This window comes from Prunus dulcis, chromosome 5, assembly GCF_902201215.1.
Source record: "Prunus dulcis chromosome 5, ALMONDv2, whole genome shotgun sequence".
NCBI lineage: Eukaryota > Viridiplantae > Streptophyta > Magnoliopsida > Rosales > Rosaceae > Prunus > Prunus dulcis.
In genome coordinates, this window is record NC_047654.1 from 13,399,090 (window position 1) to 13,417,188 (window position 18,099).

Genomic DNA, 18,099 nt, shown 5'->3' on the forward strand with positions numbered 1-18,099 from the left:
AATAAAGTGATATCTCCCGGTTACTTTTCCAGTATTACCAAACGTGGAAAAGGAACCTTCCATTTCTCATCCCTTAAAAAATGACATTGGAAATCATTTCTCCTTAAATTATTTCCATGAACCAAACGGGGTGAAAAGGCACAAGAATGTGAAGCAAAGTCGTTAAAAAAAGTCAACAGAGAAATGGTTAGCATATGTCTAAAGCAGTTGTTTGTTGCTTTGCTTGTAAGTTTCCTTTTTCTTATTTTTTGGTCGGATTTCCTTTTTATTTTCTTGCTGTGATGCTTTACGCGTGTTTGTGATTGGCTGTTGTTGCCATATACCTCTAGTTTAACAACATTTGAGTAACCATGAAAGGTTTGTGTGAGTCATTGTTTTAGCTTCTGGTGTTGTCGATTCGAGAGCATTTTGAACATTGTATGAAGTTGAAGAATATTGAGAAAATGATATATATATATATATATATATATATATATAGGAAAAGCAAAATGAACTAATAAGGGAAACCACGAACTTGCAAAAAATTTGTCACAAACTATATATATATATAGGAAAAGCAAAATGAACTAATAAGGGAAACCACGAACTTGCAAAAAATTTGTCACAAACAGGTCATTGTCATAATTTTCATCGAAATCATATTCCACAATTATCTTAAAACATACTCAATATGGCAGCAGCAATATGCGTATGCGCACATTCATATGTTGAACCGCCAGGTTGGGAACCAAGGGGCGGCTGGCCTGTGCTGCAGCCCACCCCAAAAATCAACATCCCCTTGAGAAACCTCTAGGTAGAAGCCACCCCAATTTTTCGGCTGGTTCCGTCACTGTGAACCAGTTATCGTTTCTTCTTGCCTCTCTTTTTCGTGCTAGTTTCAGCTGAAGCTTCTGCCTCTTCAGCCTTCTGCTCTGCCTCTAATATGGCCAACTGCAGCATACACAGAAGCATTAAAGTCAATTTTGTATCTTAGTTAAATTCTCAGGAATAAAACCTATATAAACCTTGAGACACAAACCAAACAAGTTACCTCATCAAGAATTGGTTTAAGCTCTCTGTATCGAGCTTCAGCAAGATCAAAACCATCCTTACGGAGCTCCTGTGATGCCAAGGCCACACCATGTCACATCACATGCACAAGAAAACAAATATGAAAACAGCTTGAATAGGAAGCGACTTCTCCTCCTCCATATGCAGCCTATTATTTGTTTCTTCATTCATTTTTATCCTTGATAAATCTGTTGAAACTAAGGGTTTTCTTTATTGAGGAAAAGGAAGAAACAGACCTTTCCAGTGTGTTGAGTATGTTCATGCGCTGCCATTTGCCAGTACATATTTGTACGTTTGTAGAATTCTCTCAAAGATTCACCAGGCTTCACATAAGACATACAGCAATATTAGCTGAAAAAGTTATGTAATGAAGAAAATGCACAACTAAAGACGTAGGCTTACAGGTACAATGTGAAAACAAAACAACTACAAGTTCAACCCATAAATTATACTCATTTATTCACACTTGCAATACAGTTTAAAATTTAAATAGAAATAAAAGATTAAAAAGCAGCACCGTTGGGGTTCTTTGTGAATCTGAAAGGCCAAGACTGGCTCTGATCTGCTCTATTCTGGCCCGTTTCTCTTTCCTCCGTAGAGCCCTTCCCTCGCCCTTGATTAAAGCAACAGCATCTCCCATTTGAAGGGATCCATCTTTCCCACCCTGTGCACGCATAAAAAGTGAAGACAAAACAGACAGCTCAATATTTTACTTTTTCAAAAAGTCAGTCTAATGATTTTCATCTAATTGTAATACAGGCATGGCCAAATACGAGAGATCAAATAAGATGGTATCATGAACCCCATAAACCAAAATATACAGAGAATCAAAATAGCTAATACAAGGATGTATGCAACATTTAATTTAAAATCCTTTGTTCCAAAATTGAGTTAAGCTATAGAGACGAGGAAAAAAGGGCAGACAGAATACCAAAGGAAGAAATAATTCAAAACTTCAAATAAAAAGTCATCAAAGTGTATCTTAACCACAAAATCTGGATTCCCTTAACTGTTGAAAAAAGGAAAAACACATGTACATTATAAAGTAAATAAAAAAACCTCTTCATCATTATCATCATCAGTCTCATCACTGTTGCTGTCTTCATTGCATTCATCTTCACTATCATCATCTTCATCTCCATCCTCATCTTCATCCTCAGAGACCTCAACCCATTCAGATCCCGATGCCTAGGTAAAGGGAAAAGCAAACTCAGGATTAAAATAATGAAATTCAACAAAAACAAAGATTTCCAGTTGTCTCAGTTTATTCACAATAAAGTCCGCAATAGTAACAGCTATGTCTAGTGATCAATCAAGGCAATACAACATTTGAAAAATATCAAGATGGTATGAACATCTATACACAGAGAACAATCTATTACAAACCGGTATGATGCACTTCCACTCGTCAAGTTTGCTAAGATTAAGAGAATACAAATCATCGAGTGTAATTTCTTGGTCTTTAACCTCCATCATTCCCCCATAAACATATAATGTATCTCTTCCAACAACCACGCAAGAATTGATACGTCCACAGGGCTTCACTATCTGACATAATAGCCAAATTCATAAATCAAATGGATGCATTTTACTGTTTGAGGAAAGATACATAAATAGATAAATTCAGCATTAAAAAAAACCTCTGGTATATCAGAAATTTGTGAATCCAAATTAGCACTAGATTCCTGTGGCTTTCCTGCAGATTTGACAGCTAAGTCACCATTACCACCAGTCATGGTTGTAGCAATTTGATTCGATATACCATCAATTTTGCTTTCCAAGTCATATGCTTCTTCATCATTCTCTGAATTATCCTCTTTGTCATTTGCCACAGACTCCTCTGGTTCAGTTGAATTTATCTTATCATCACCGTTACGTTTTCGTCCAGAACTCTTTTTTACCTGCAAAAATGAAAACAAGGGGTCTTAAATGAATTGCTTTCATTTTATTTATTAATAAAAGTGAAAGATCAATGACTTTTATAAAACACTGAAATCAGTACATATTCATGCTATAAATCTATACATTGCCAAACCTTATCTTTTGTTGATTTCCCCTTCCGTAGCTCCAATGGGTACCTGTACCAGAAACAAAATTGTGATTCACATATAGGCAGGAACTATTGCACTTTAGACTTCATTGCCTAAAACACAATTAAACTTCATAAATCACTGGAAGAAAAAAAAGAAAAAAAAAACTGAAAAAGAGTGAGAAGTTGGGTTTGGAGGAGAATATTATCACTGGAACAAATCATGATGCGTAAACTGCAAAATGCTAATTGCTCTTTCAAGAAAACCAAATTAGATCGCAGCTGATTGTACAGGTAACCAGAACTTAATTAAAACCTTCTGAAAGAGACAAATTAAGGTCATAGAAAATGGGCAGACTAAGGGACATGGACAATGATTACAATAGTCTCAAACTGTTAATAAATAAATAAATAAACCTCAGATGGGGCTTACCAGCGATGGTTGTCTAATTGGAAACCATAAAGTTCGTCCAAGAACAAGCTCATCATTACATCACCTGCATGCATCCAGGAACAAAAGGAAAATAAATCCACCTACCCTAAAAGGTCAGTCCTAGCTTCAAGCCAGGACTGTATTGCCTAGCGAAAATAGAAAGATACAATTGAAAGAACAAACCTCCAACTTCCATGTCCACCACACCCCCAAAGAACAAAGCTCGCTTCTTATGAACACACACAGAAAACCCAGCTCGAGGTCCAGGAGGCATCCCGCTTTTTTTTACCTTTAATATGCATTGATAAATACACAGAAACAAAACGGTCACCAAAGAAAACAGTGGTTTGAAGTAAAAACCTTGTTCCATTCCCAAGTCCTAGGATCAAGAGACCACAAGTCTGAATGAACAACTCCTTTCTCAGAGCCAGTTTTATCAGATGAAACTTCTTTGGAATAGCCACCATATAAGAAAATCTGTCATGTCAAAAAGAGACCACAAGGTCAAGGCTGTTAAGGATGTCAAGATATGACAGACATTATGAAGTTATTCTGAATCACTCACCTCATCTTGGTACACAAAAAACTGGAAACCGCTTCGGGCACTTGGCCACATGGAACCCGGCCTAGGAGTTATTTCTTGCCACTGGAATGCAATGCTGTAAAAGTATTAATTAAACATATGTGTGTGTGTGTGTGTGTGTGTGTGTGTATACATGCACACAGATATATACTAGATTAACGCGACGCAGCGAAGATATCTTTACCTTGAACTGATCAAGGTCAAATACATAGAGATCATTATGGTACCTGCACAACACTTTATTATGGTCAACCCCAACTTCAACTGTCATGCAACAATACACAATGAAAACCAGTTTAGTTAATAAAAAAGATTTGCTTGAAAGCCCATAACACAATCTCTGTGAAATCTTCTCAAAAATACACACTCTCCGTGAAATCAGCCTGCCATAAAAGAGAAATGTATTTTAAAGGACAGTAAATATGTCCAGAAATTTTTGGAAAGAACAGAGATACAATAAAACCAACTTTGCAGCTAAATTTCACACGGTGCTTTGGATCTGAGCATCAAGCCAACATAAAAAATCAATACCAAATCATGAGATAAATAATTATGAAACCTTCAAAATGTTAATAAAAATCCATCAACAACCTCACTTCTCTAAGAGTGTCATAGAAGCCTCCAAAAACAATAATCTTGTGCTTGTACAGTACCTGTAACATAACCAAAAACATAGATGTTTTTAGAAATCTCTGTTTACAATTTTTTTTAACAAAAAAAGGTATGTAAGATGAAGATTAGACTAATGTTTTCATGTCAGTCTCAACACACACACACACACACAGAAACAATAATCTTGTGCTTGTACAGTACCTGTAACATAACCAAAAACATAGATGTTTTTAGAAATCTCTGTTTACAATTTTTCTTAACAAAAAAAGGTATGTAAGATGAAGATTAGACTAATGTTTTCATGTCAGTCTCAACACACACACACACACACATATATGGAAATTAGACAACTCAACTCCATAGTCCATACTAATTAGGTATTGCACACGTCAATCTAAAGCAACCTGAATTTACCATTCGATGACCTGAGCGTGGACTTGGACTCCCTTTTAAATTTAGTTGTTCCCATTGATTCGTTTTGAGGTCCAACATCCAAAAGTCCTATAACAGGAAGACATAAAGGTAACATTGTAATAAGACAAAACTATGATGAGATGTAGGTTAAAAAGTCAAACCCCAGTCTGCAACAAACAATAGTTCAAAGGTTTTACCTTGTAGTGATGGAACCTCTCTTGGTTTGGGGAAGTAAACTCACCACCTAATGACAAACAAATGCAATCATGTTCATAATGCAAAAGAATTAAAAGCGCACGTGGTGCACATGTAATTGTAAATATAAATGAAATTTTGTCAGTATACCAAAGATGTAAAGATAGTTCTTCCACGTCACGGCCTGGTGTGCACTACGAGGAGGTGGACTATTGGGGCTCGAAATTAACTTCCATTCCTGCTTTTCAACATCGTAGCGGTAAAGATCACCATACACAAACGTCTGCAGCAACAAAAATTATCAGAACTCAAGTGAACATTAGGTAAACAAAAAAACAAAAAAATCCAATTAATTCATATAAAGCAAATAAAGCATATAGATTCTAAAAGAATATCAAGACCTAACCTTATTACCATTGTAGAATTCACCCCCATAAAGGATTAACTCTATCTCTTTCAAGGGATTTATGTTCAGCTACACAATTAACAAGCACAAAATATGAGATTTACAAGGGGTAATGCACCCATACATTCACAAACAAAGCTAAGACTAATCCACTAAATGAAAATTGCTAAAAAAATTCAAGTGTGTCATTACCGTGCAATTTGATCGCGGAGACGGAGCTGGGACATTGTCCTCAACATGGACTTCCTTCTTCTTGGCTTCTTCTTTTTGTATATTCAACTGTGGAAAAGCAAATGCATAGCAAAGTATTCAAAAATCGAATAACACCTCCATTTCCATTTCATCTTGCCACCAATTCAAAGGTAACCATTGAGATCAGAAAATAAAACTGAGTTCACAAACATCTCTGTATGAACTTCAAAAACAAACAATCGCTCTTAATACACAACATTTCTAGGATAGCAGGGCACCCTTTTGTTTCTGCACTAAAACACTCCCTAAATTGCTGAACTGATTTCCCATAAATATCATCTAACATTTTCACTTAAGCAACGCTTTTCCAGAAAAACCAAATTCATAAACTTTAACTACGAATATCTCAAATTCAACAACGAACAATTAAACCCGTAAGGAATTTGTTTAAAACTCCCAGAGACTATTTCAGTTTCCCAACTGATCCATAACTCTAAATAACAAGCACACAATGACACACATATATATGCATAGGTCGAGTATGAAGTTACCAAAATGGCATCGATGTCATCCTCGGGCGAGAGCTTCTTGGTCTCTCTGCGAGCTCTCTTTTCATCAGCTTTCGCTGTTTTCTTCTCTGTTTTCTCTTTGCCTTTTCCTGGCTTCTTCGTCTTCTTCCCCATTTCTCGAAACACTGCCAAAGAGGCACAAAGCAGCTCTAAGTCTTTCAGACTATTCAATTCAGAGCAGACTCGGCGCGAGGAAGAAGAGAGAGCTATGTGGGCGACACTATAAATAACTCTGTTGTTTTCCGAGAGATGCCTTTTGCTTGGGGTAGTAATCCGCGGGCAGCTGGGTCACTGGGTCACTGGGTCACGGGTCACGACCTCACCTTGTCGTTTTCTAAAGATGAGGCCAAAACCGGACACAACTTAAGGCCCAGCGTTTAATCGGAACGGACTCGTCTGGAACCAAAAAATAAATAAATAAATATGTGTATAATACGTATATAGTATGTTTGTTTTTTTAAATGTGTATTTTATCGAGTCTTTAAGATGTGTATGGAAAATAAAAATATTATTTAAAAATACATACGTGTGTGTATAATACAAATATTAAACTAGAAAATGATAACTATGGAAAGGTAAAAAATCAAAAATGGACAATAGAGACTCGAATAATGGCCTTATAGTAATGAATAATGCTCTAAATTACTCTTATCGAAGTACAAAAATCAGGAAAAAAAATATTTTTTTAAAGGACAACAATATATTTAAAGAGTATAGTTGTGAAACTATATATATATATTTTTTATTTTTTTTAAAGGACCCCAGTATAGCCATGTGGCTATACTATTTATTAAAAAAAATTTAAAAACAATTGATAATGCTATCAATAATAGTAATGGATAATGCGATAAACTACTCCTATCTAGGTAAAAGAAAATTTGGGAAATTTTTTTAAAAAATTTTAAAAACAGAGTATCTCCTTTTGATTTTTTTACTTTTTCAGAGTTATTACTTGTATAAAGAATTTAGCATTTTTTCCATTTAATACTCGTATTATGCACATATGTACGTATTTTTTAATAATACTTCCGTTTTTCCTATATGTCCTAAAGACTCGATATAATGAAAACAAACGTATAATACACGTATTGATATTAACGATTATTTAATATCAAAGAACAAAAAACAAAGTCCACAAAATAATTAATTACTATTTATCAAGTAATTTACAAAAATTCATAAAATATTTAAATATTCACTAAAGAAATAATAATTACTAATTAAAGTAATTTTAAAAAGGCTAAGGTATTACTTAATTACATGTATTAAATTAAAGAAGTTGGGCAAAAAACAAAAGTAAAGAAACTAATTTTTTATTTTTAAATTTTAAAAATTAAAAAGAAAAAAACAAGACAACCTCTCCTGAAGAAATTTCGTCGGGTCAGGTCTGCATACCTCTCTTTACGAAATTACCTCTCCTTACGAAATTACCTCTGCCGACGAAATTTCGTCGGGAGAGGGTTTTCAAAAAAATAAATATAAACTTAGTATCTTTAGGTCAATCATTTTTTTTTTCCTTTCTAAAATTTATTTTCTGCAATTAAATAATGTCTTAGCCTGATTTAATTACTTTCATTAGTAATTATGTTCTAACTATTATTTCTCTAGTGAATAATTATAATTAAATATTTTAATTAACATTATAAATGATATTATTTAATAAATAATATTTAGTTGTTAAAATTTTGAATTTAATAAAATTCTTAAATACTAATTATTCACTAAGTAAACAATAATTAAAGCAATTAGAAAAGAGAATTTGAGATTATGGTATTTAATAGTATAGCCGCTCGGCTGTACTTTTAAAATATTCCATTTGTAGAGTATGGCCGTGTGACTATACTATTTTAAAAATAAATAAACAAATAAATTGGGCCCCCTAGGCGCTATGCGGTTCCTTTTAAATAAAATAAATAGTATAGCCGCGCGCCCATACTCTTTAAATATCTAATGGGTGCCTTTTTGTTTTTAAAAAAATTTCTCCCTAATTTTCCTTTGTTGATAAGACTAGTCTAAAGCATTATCCATTACGTTTAGACCATTACCAAGGTATAGCCATTGTCTCCTTTCGATTTTTTACTTTTCCAGAGTTATTACCCGTATAAAGAATTGAGTATTTTCCCATTTAATACTCGTATTATACACATACATATGTATTTTTCAATAATACTTCCGTTTTCCCTATACATGCTAAAGACTTGGTATAATGAAAGCAAACGTATAATACACTTATTGATATTAATGATTATTTAATCAAAGAACAAAAAACACAGTCCACAAAAATAATTTATTACTACATAATTTAAATCTGAAAGTGCCCAAGTGCCCCCAAGGCCCGTCTTTTTTACCATTAGATATTAAATATTAAATATTATTTATATAATATATAACATTCAATGCCCAAATTGATTTGAAACCCAATTGGCTTCCAGTTGGCCCAATTTCCATTTTCTAAGTATAGGACTTTCATACTTATAAAGACATCTGAAGGAAGTTGAGGTTCCACCCCAAAACTAATTGGCAATGGGGGGAGTAGCCCAACTCCTTATAAGCCCATTGTACAACACATTTTGGGTGACGTGGAGAATGTGTGGCCGTTGGGCTTTCACACGTAGGCAACCTGACTTTGATACCATGAAGGAAGTTGAGGTTCCACCCCAAAATCAATTGGCAATGCGGGGAGTGGCCCAACTACTTATAAGCCATTGTTATGTTTCATAACTTTCCAATATGGGACTTTTTACCTTCACATTCTCACAACATCACTCTTTCTTATTTCTACCAATGTGGGACAAATGTCCTTGAATTTCATTCAAACTTCTAACAATAAGTTTATAACATATGTATTATGTTTAAAATTCATTATTCATAATTTTTAAGATTTATATGCATGTTATAATTTGAGTGAATTCGTAACACCGCACCATCTTAACTTTCGTTTAAAATGCATAAAAATGACTAGTCTTAAGAGAACAACTGAACATTTGAGTATGGTTGCCTCTTCCTTTCGTTCAACCTTTTCTCAAGTAATGCCAAACACTAACACTAAATTTGCAGTCTTTTTCATTTAAAAACTGTCTTAAATTCTTCACTTTCTCTCTTCTCTCTTCTCTCTTCTCTCTCAAAAGGAGAACCCACTGGTGTTTCAAGTTTCAACATATGCTTTCCAAAATTTCAGTTTCTGCGCACGCGATTGGTAAAACCGTTTTCATGGTTTTCAAGTTACATGGCTACAAACTTTTTAGTGCAAAGTTTGAACCTTTTGAGGCCGGCCTTGTGGATTCTTTTAACTAGTGGACAACAAGTGACAATTGGCTTGGTACCTTTTAATATTATTATTTTTCCATTTCTTTGATTGCATGCGTTAAACACATCTTTTAATGTATTTCTACTTTATCTTTTTTTTTATTCTTATTTGATTTATTCTTCAAATTTTGCTCACAAAATTGATTGGTGCCTTTGGCTACAATTTAAGGTCACACAACCCCAACATTAAGTACAAAAATGGTAGTATAATAAACATTTCGAGATCCTTTGAAGATTTTGAATTTGGAATTTTTGAAGCTACTTGTCACCAAACCACAATTTTAATGACAAACTATATAAAATCTATAAATAAGGAAACCGACTGTATGGCACCTTAAGAATCCCAAAATCTTTGAGGACAAAATCAGATTTAGAGGAGAGATTTCATAACATTTTATTTTATTGGTGGATAAGATTTTCATAAGAATAAAATTTAGTGATGCAACTCCTGCATGGTTGCATGCCATGTGCAATATTATTAATTAGGGTTTTGTTAACGTTACTAGCATAAGATATTAAGTCACTATAATTAGGTGGGCATGATTAGGCGACATGATTAAGAGATTAATTGTTTGTGGTTATCCAAGTTACAAATCTTATGCTATACTTGCCATTTTTATATTCACCTAGTTTTTCGAGTTTTTGATATCGAACCTGCTGAGAGTATTTGTAAGCTTTGCAATAGTGCTTAAAGATTTTGAACCTCTACACCAATTATCAATTAATTTTAAGTTGGATGCACACACTCTAATGCAGCATAATTGAGCAATTTTCACTTCAAAATATTTAGAAAATTATATATGATTTTATTTGTTTAACTTATCGAATATCTGTATTCAATTTGTTCATATTAGATTGTAAGTGGAATTGGTTTGAAACCCTGGTGAGAGTCGCCTCAATATACTGGATCATCACATCTATAAAGAGTCATCAACTTGTTTTTGTTTTTGTTTTTTTGGTCTAAAACCATAATTAGCATCTTAAGAATCAATAATATAGATGAAAGTCACGTAGTAGTGAGTTGCCTTTTTAATATCCAAAACAGAAGTACAGAGAGGTTGCCATAATTATATATATTATTATTATTATTATTATTATTAGTATTATTATTATTATCAAGTTCAACCCTCCCAAAACCAAACCAAACAAATTTTATTTCATCCTAAAGCTAGTGACCATGTGATGTAACGCTTGTAACGCCCTACTTCCTAAGTTTCAGCTTTCGCACTTCGAGCCCTGCATGGTGCCCATTTGTTCTTAAAATATATCTTCTTTTTGGGTCAAGTTCTTATAAATATAATCTACGAAGATTCCCTTTCTAGCCAGCTCAAGCATCTTGTTGCACATCTATATATATATATATATGTGTAACCACCACCCTAGCATAAGACACAATTTCACACCCAATTGAGTACGTCACAGAGAGAGAGAGAGAGAGAGAGAGAGAGAGAGAGAGAGAGAGAGAGAGAGATGGGAGGTGAGCTATGTGCAACAATGGGAAATGGGTTCTTCACAAGAATAGGCAAATCATGGAGCCAGTTGGAGAAAGGGTTAAATGATGGAGTCTCAAAGAGCAAAGTTGGCAAGTACTACAAGTTAGAAGCAAGAAAGAGCTGTTTTACCAAGGAACTACGTGCCGGCTTAGCCACTTTCCTCACCATGGCCTACATCATCACCGTCAACGCCACGATCATTGCCGACTCCGGCGGCATGTGCTCCATCGCCGACTGCTCCGCTCCGGTAAACCAAACAGCCACCGCGGATTGCATGCTCAAGCCCAATGAAGGGTACCAGAGTTGCCTCTCAAAAACCAAGAGTGACCTTCTTGTTGCTACAATTGTATCAGCCATGATTGGGTCAATTGCCATGGGTGTCTTGGCAAATCTGCCCTTGGGCTTAGCCCCAGGCATGGGCCCAAATGCTTACTTGGCTTATAACTTGGTGGGTTTTCATGGAACTGGGAATATGTCTTACCAAACTGCACTAGCTGTGGTTCTAGTTGAGGGATGTGTTTTTCTTGCAATTTCAGCTTTTGGGATCAGAGAAAAGCTGGCCAGGCTTATCCCTCAACCTGTTAGGCTTGCTTGTGCAGCGGGAATCGGCTTGTTCATTGCTTTTGTGGGCTTGCAAATCCACCAAGGTGTTGGCCTAGTTGGACCAGACCCATCCACATTGGTCACCATCACAGCTTGTGCTAATACCAACCCACAAACTGGTGAGTGCCTTGGTGGAAAAATGCATAGCCCAAAATTCTGGCTGGGTTCTGCTGGGTTTTTAATTACATCTTATGGCCTAATAAAGGAGATTAAGGGTAGCATGATATATGGTATTGTCTTTGTCACACTTATTTCATGGTTTAGGGGCACACATGTGACAGTTTTTCCCAACACAGCAGTTGGTGACACAAGTTACAATTACTTCAAGAAAGTGGTAGATTTTCACAAAATTCAATCCACAGCTGGAGCTGTTAGCTTTAGCAACTTCAATAGGTCTGAGGTTTGGGTGGCTTTGGCCACCTTGCTATATGTTGATGTGCTTGCCACCACAGGCACATTGTATACCATGGCTGAAATGGGAGGGTTTGTGAATGATGAAGGAGGCTTTGAAGGTGAGTACTTAGCATACTTGGTCGACGCAGGCTCGACCATCGTGGGGTCTGCATTGGGGGTGTCCCCCATTGCAACATATGTCGAATCTTCAGCCGGTTTGAGAGAAGGCGGACGAACAGGGTTAACAGCAGTGACAATTGGTTTATGTTTTTTTGTATCATTGTTTTTCATTCCTCTGTTGTCTAGTGTGCCTCCATGGGCTATAGGCCCTTCACTGGTCATGGTTGGGGTGATGATGATGAAGGTCGTGAAGGACATAAACTGGGGAAACATGAAGGAAGCTGTGCCTGCTTTCATAACCATGCTTCTCATGCCTCTTACTTATTCTATAGCAAATGGGATTATTGGTGGCATTGGGCTATACATTGCTCTTAATCTATATGACTATTTGGTGGTGCTGCTTAAGTGGTTGGCTAAGATGAGAAGAATGGTGGTCAAAGAACACAATCAAGTGTCTGCTACAGCTGCTGTAGACTCGGCAAATGAAATTATTTGAAGGGTTTGAGGTCAAAATCTAATTTTGTTGAGAAAGAAAAGTAGGGTTGGAAAATTCAAGCAACAGCTGTGTACAGATGTAGTTTATCAAATTTTAATATTTCATGAACAACATCGTTTTTACGAAATTTATGCAAATGCTCAGACCACATGTAACAGACGAGTAAAGGCATCTTAACACACAAAATGCAAGGGCTACTTGCTCATGAAAGGAGCACCTAAACTAGGCTGTACCATTTAGAACCTAATGCATGTTCATAAGTGCTGGTTTTGCAGCTCTACATAAAGAGTTTTCTTAGGATCACGAGATGGTAATTGAGATGGTAAAATAGTAGTAATTACGCGTACATACAAATCAAAAAGTGTTAAATCTCTCATTTGCTAATTATCTGGACGGAGCATATGCCTTCAACTCCATTTTCAATCCCAATAACACACTCATCTCCTGGTTGAATGTTGTTTGCCTTGCTGAAAGCTTCCCAACCGCTTGCCAATGTTTTGAAGTAATTTCTTTCAATGTAGAGGACTGGCCACAATCTCATTACCGGGTCTCGAAGGTAAACTACCCTCCTATCCGTTTGAGGCCTTCCTCTATAGGTCATGCGTATTGGCAACCTCATTGGCAACTCCTGCAGAAGTATCCAAGGGGGGCAAAGCCAGTTAAGCAAAACCAAAAGAATACTTGGTATTCAGTCAACAACGATAACATGGGGAAGGTGAATACAGGGTTAGGGGCAAAACTATACAAACATACAATTATCAGATGCGCCCTTCTGCACATGTATACGGCACGCAATGATAACTAAGTCTTCAAAGTCCCACATTGATTTTTCTTTTTTGGTCCCAATTCCCATACATTGATTAAAAAGTCAAACTTAATTGTCAATTGGTTGATTTTTTTACAAGATTGTGTCAAACTAGCACAAGTCTGAAGAGATAATATGTCGCATATCTTGGAGAATAGAAACGTTCTATAGAAGAGTATAATTATCAGATGCAATTTTCTCACAAAATGAAATTACAGAATTTGGAAGACTAACAAGATTATTGAAACAAAAGCATGCAGTGAAGGAGGCACCAATACCAACAAATGGTCAATCACTAAATCTATCATATAAAACCAGACTAAAATTCAATGCAAGCAATGCGTATAAGAAGAGACAAAATATATACAGTGCAAAAACTAGCATACAAGAAAAGATTGACTGCCTGCTTTCACCTGACAGGAGAAACTGGATGAGATTGGCCAGGTTATGACTGGATCAACAGGTTCAGATTTTACCACAGGAACAGCAGAGTCATTTTCTGTTCTAATCATATTAGAAATCTCACTCCACACCGGGTTCACAACCTTTACTGATTCCCCTACAATTTAGTTGCATTGTAGTTAAATCAGAGTAGCACACAGCAAAACACTATCGTGCATCCATATGCACAAACAGAGCTTTCCTTAACAAAATGATGTGAAAGTACAGTTTTACCATTTATTTGTGGAATGATTTTCTGACTGCACGGATCTGAAGTCAACTCCACAGACTCTATTTTAATGGCCTTCATCGTTTTATCTGTTCAACAAATCAATTTTTTATTATCAGAAATATTACATAAGATATATCAAATGCACTTTGCCAAAAACTGAAAGGTGCTCCAACAATAGTGCAGGGACATATAGCAACTGAAATGAAGACAAGCCAGAATGCTATGGAAAATTTGGGATCCAAAAGTAATGGGAATACCAAAGGACTCTGAAATTTCAGAAATTTTTTTGTTAGCACTTTGGCAACTGTCATCGATCAAATCATGTTCCTTTCCGGAGATTACCACATCATTGCCTGATAATGATTCTGAGAATACATAACAGACAAAATGAAGATACTGAACATAAAGAAAGCTGCATATACTACAGACATTATTCACTCAGGAAACCCACCAAGAAACACACAGGAGCATGGAACTTAATTGTGTCTTACCTGATCCATCAGCAGTCAGGCATTTATTTATTGCTCTGTTTGAAATATTAGAGATGTTCTCATTTTCTTCAGGTTTTAAAGCAGCTTTTGGGAAGAGATGCCCAGAGGTCTTGCAGATACATAAACCTTCATGAGAAGGTGATGCTGTATTTTGGACTTTGGTTTCAGAAGAGTTATTTATCCGACTCCCATCAAACTTGGATGCATCCGAAGGAATTGCTGCAGTCACAGCTTCTTTAGCCACTGGACTTTTATCAACTGAGCCAGCCTCATTTATCAATCTTAGCAATGAATCATCATGATCTGAGCATGTTTCATCCATAGGAATTGCTGTAGTCACTGCTCCTTTAGCCACTGGATTTTTGTCAACTGGGCCAGCTCCATTTCTCAATCTTAGTAATGAATCATCATGATCTGTGCATGTTTCATCCATTGCAGTTACTTCATTGCTTCCACCAGTGCCAGAGTTCTTTTTCAACATTTCAAAATCAGACAAATCAAAAATATAGGTTCTGTCCTCTTCTTGTTCGTCCCCCACGCCTCTATCGAACATACAGATCATTTCTTCAATGTATGCTCCTTTGGGATTAAGCTTTGACCTTTCATTACTATTATCACGGGCTGAAGCATTTTCTGTGACAATTAGATCTTTCCCCGTGTCATTCATCTCGTGCAGGTGGTGACCTATATCTGCATCTGAGCCATGCACAACAGAGGTTCTTGAATCCCGTTTGTTCATTGAACTTCTATCAATTGTGTGACTCGGACCAGCTTTGAAGGTATACTTTCTGTTATCCCTTGTCCTTTTCTTCTGATTTATGGCCTCGGGAAAGTTGAGTTTCTCACACCCAGATTTGTCATAAATTTTAACAATAAAATGTGAACTTGTGATGTAATTGAAGATCAGAAATTCTCCAATCTTTAGATCATGGTCTAATGAAAATGCATTCCATCCTTGTTTAAGAGAAAGGGAGCCATTAATTCTGGATATTATAACTTCCCATTGCAGCCCCAGTGAATCTTCAAGAACAGCTTTTTTATTAACCAATGCTGACACAGTAGGAGCAAATTTAGGAGGCAAGAACTGCAACAAGATAATGTAGTCAGCTAGAAGTAGCAATCTCTAGTTCATCATAGGGGAAAAAAGAGAGCTGCAGAAATTACATATTATTAGTAAAGTATACTTATCATATTCGTGAGAAAAAGAAAAAGTAGTTAAAGCTTTTGCAGGAATTTCTCCACAGTCTACTACATCACATAGTTTACATAATTCTAGAAAGAAAAATACAGAGTAATATTGATGTTTAAATAAGGACTTCCAATGGGAATGTCATCTCCACAAAAGAAGAGATACAATCGAATTTGTTTATCATCTCGAAGCCATTAATTAGTAAGCTCATAAAATATATAGCCTAGACTAAAAAAAAGATGGGTTATAGAGATAAAAATGAAATAGAATAGGATTTAGGGGCCTAGGGAGGACAATTTATCGTACCAAAAGTTTAGAAAACCGATCTCCAATCATGACTTTGAAAAAAGAGGCAACATCAGGTGAAGCTTTCTTCTTGTTCCCATGATCCAGCAAACACTTCTGAGTGCATTCTACACAAGCTACCTTGCCATCCATCTCTTCTCTTGCTCTGTTGAATACTTTTACCACTATAAGAAATAAAAAAAGATAAATTACTACGGTATTCTAATGACACAATGATGTCATTCAAAGAAGGGAAAAAGAAGCACAACCTCAAAGGAGATTATTTCAAAGAGCTCAAGAACAAAATAACTAGCATGCAATGCTTCAAAAATTTAAGGGTTAACTGCGGTTTTGCCCCTGAACTATCACAAAATTGTCCATTTGCCCCTTGTTACTTTTTTTCGGTAAATTAACTAAATAAAATAAGTCAATGTCCCCCTCACCGTTAGATTTTTGAACTCCATCCCATTTTCTGTATAAAAAAAAAAATGTCACATATTCACGTGAGAAAGGAAAAAGGTTTTAGAAAAAGAAAAATTATCAGTTAAAATATAAAATTAATTAGAAAAATCTTTAAATGGAAAAAGATGTATCCAGCAAAGCAAGCAACAAACCCACAAAGAAAACAAAACCCCAACCCCTCTCCCATAAATTTTTTTGATCTCCCTCAGACCTCTCTCTCTCTCTCTCTCTCTCTCTCTCTCTCTCTCTCCATGTCACACGTCACACTAAAACCCCATAAAAATTTCATCAAAAAAAACCCCAAAATTTGAAAACCCATAACAGATACAAACATAATATCATATGAAGAAGAAACAAATGCCGACAAAATCCAGGTTTTTAATAAGCTACAAGGATGCAAGGAGAGATGGAGCAAGAGCATCAAATTTTTTGAAACGGGTCGAAGGATGGAACCAATTTAAGCAACATAATGAACAAAAAATATATGTTGCACCTCAACAGCGTTCTTGAGCAAAATATCATCGTCATCAGGAATGCAAGGAGATAATGGAGCAAGAGCACCCACGGAGAGAGAGAGAGAGTGTGTGTGTGTGTGTGTGTGTGAGAGAGTGAGAGAGAGAGTGAGAAAGAGAGAAAAAGAAGACAGAGAGGTGGGAGGGAGGGAGATCAAGAAATATTTGTGGGGAGATAACGTTCACTAACAAATAATTTTTTGCAAGAACAAAAATAAGCAATGTACCTTCAAAGCTTCACGATCATGACTAAAACAAACATGTATGGTACCAGAAATCCAAAAAGGAACTTTCTTTCGCTTAAAGTTATGACCTTTTTCAGTAAACAAACACGATCCTAGTATTAGTATAAACATCCCTTATTCTATTTAGCAAAGCACTTAAATTCACTTACAGATAAATTTTTGCAAGAACAAAAGTGAGCTAAATTGTGAAGCATACTTACCAACAGTATTAAGAAGCTCTTTTGAAAGAAGATTTTTTGAGTGATTTTGGGTTCAGTCCTCTCTGAAAAACTTTGTCTTTGAAAGGTCCGGCGAGGGCTCAGCTTGCCACTCACCAGTCACACTCATTATTAAGCTTCTTCTTCTTTTTGTTTTTTGTTTTGTTTTGTTTTTTTGGGTCAAGCAGTGTCGCATGAAACGAACGATGTCCACGTGTGGTAGTACTGTGGCTTGGTTTTCATATTAACAAAAGTCAAGGCATTGGATTTGGGTTTTATGCAAGCCCATGAAACTGGCCCAGCTCAAAAAGAAAAGCTTAAACTACAAAAAGCAATGTGGTCAAGG

The 18,099-nt window shown here is 35.8% G+C and overlaps 3 protein-coding genes across 6 annotated transcripts; 1 reads left to right on the plus strand and 2 right to left on the minus strand.

Annotated features, from left to right (window-relative positions):
- Positions 1-562: 562 nt before the first annotated feature.
- Positions 563-6,718, minus strand: LOC117628608 (kelch domain-containing protein 4). 2 transcript variants are annotated; one of them, XM_034361096.1, is made up of 20 exons: positions 6,466-6,718; positions 5,915-6,001; positions 5,723-5,791; positions 5,467-5,599; positions 5,319-5,365; positions 5,122-5,208; positions 4,687-4,748; positions 4,280-4,322; positions 4,078-4,158; positions 3,873-3,989; positions 3,696-3,801; positions 3,513-3,576; positions 3,086-3,128; positions 2,691-2,951; positions 2,437-2,598; positions 2,110-2,238; positions 1,568-1,714; positions 1,287-1,373; positions 1,031-1,099; positions 563-930 (listed from the first exon to the last, which is right to left on the minus strand). In XM_034361096.1, the coding sequence occupies exons 1-20, from the start codon at positions 6,595-6,597 to the stop codon at positions 841-843; spliced, it is 2,016 nt and encodes a 671-aa protein (XP_034216987.1). In that variant the 5' UTR covers positions 6,598-6,718; the 3' UTR covers positions 563-840. The 2 variants fall into 2 exon arrangements, with proteins under 2 accessions (XP_034216987.1, XP_034216988.1); XM_034361097.1 differs by lacking the exon at positions 4,078-4,158 and having other exon boundaries at positions 841-930; positions 6,466-6,709.
- Positions 6,719-11,259: 4,541 nt separating this feature from the next.
- LOC117627898 (adenine/guanine permease AZG2) lies at positions 11,260-13,081 on the plus strand. The gene has a single exon (XM_034360198.1). It carries the CDS (start codon positions 11,260-11,262, stop codon positions 12,892-12,894), a length of 1,635 nt encoding a protein of 544 aa, XP_034216089.1. The 3' UTR covers positions 12,895-13,081.
- On the minus strand, positions 13,041-17,870 carry LOC117627897 (B3 domain-containing protein Os01g0905400-like). 3 transcript variants are annotated; one of them, XM_034360196.1, is made up of 7 exons: positions 17,293-17,384; positions 16,359-16,522; positions 14,864-15,947; positions 14,630-14,737; positions 14,375-14,458; positions 14,113-14,258; positions 13,041-13,522 (listed from the first exon to the last, which is right to left on the minus strand). In XM_034360196.1, exons 2-7 carry the CDS (start codon positions 16,488-16,490, stop codon positions 13,268-13,270), a joined length of 1,809 nt encoding a protein of 602 aa, XP_034216087.1. In that variant the 5' UTR covers positions 16,491-16,522; positions 17,293-17,384; the 3' UTR covers positions 13,041-13,267. The 3 variants fall into 3 exon arrangements, with proteins under 3 accessions (XP_034216087.1, XP_034216088.1, XP_034216086.1); XM_034360195.1 differs by lacking the exon at positions 17,293-17,384 and adding an exon at positions 17,757-17,870 and having other exon boundaries at positions 13,042-13,522; XM_034360197.1 differs by lacking the exons at positions 14,630-14,737; positions 17,293-17,384 and adding an exon at positions 17,757-17,870.
- Between the last annotated feature and the right edge of the window lie 229 nt (positions 17,871-18,099).

Excerpts from the sequence above, each read along its gene's own strand:
- LOC117627898 (XM_034360198.1), top strand. The coding sequence starts at position 11,260 with ATGGGAGGTGAGCTATGTGCAACAATGGGAAATGGGTTCTTCACAAGA.
- LOC117628608 (XM_034361096.1), bottom strand. The coding sequence starts at position 6,597 with ATGGGGAAGAAGACGAAGAAGCCAGGAAAAGGCAAAGAGAAAACAGAG. Across the intron at positions 5,792-5,914 it reads CTCCGCGATCAAATTGCACG|CTGAACATAAATCCCTTGAA; the intron begins GTAATGACACAC and ends TTAATTGTGTAG. Across the intron at positions 3,802-3,872 it reads GGACTTGGGAATGGAACAAG|GTAAAAAAAAGCGGGATGCC; the intron begins GTTTTTACTTCA and ends TGCATATTAAAG.
- LOC117627897 (XM_034360196.1), bottom strand. The coding sequence starts at position 16,490 with ATGGATGGCAAGGTAGCTTGTGTAGAATGCACTCAGAAGTGTTTGCTG. Across the intron at positions 15,948-16,358 it reads ATCGGTTTTCTAAACTTTTG|TTCTTGCCTCCTAAATTTGC; the intron begins GTACGATAAATT and ends ATCTTGTTGCAG. Across the intron at positions 14,459-14,629 it reads TGAAATTTCAGAGTCCTTTG|ATAAAACGATGAAGGCCATT; the intron begins GTATTCCCATTA and ends TTTGTTGAACAG.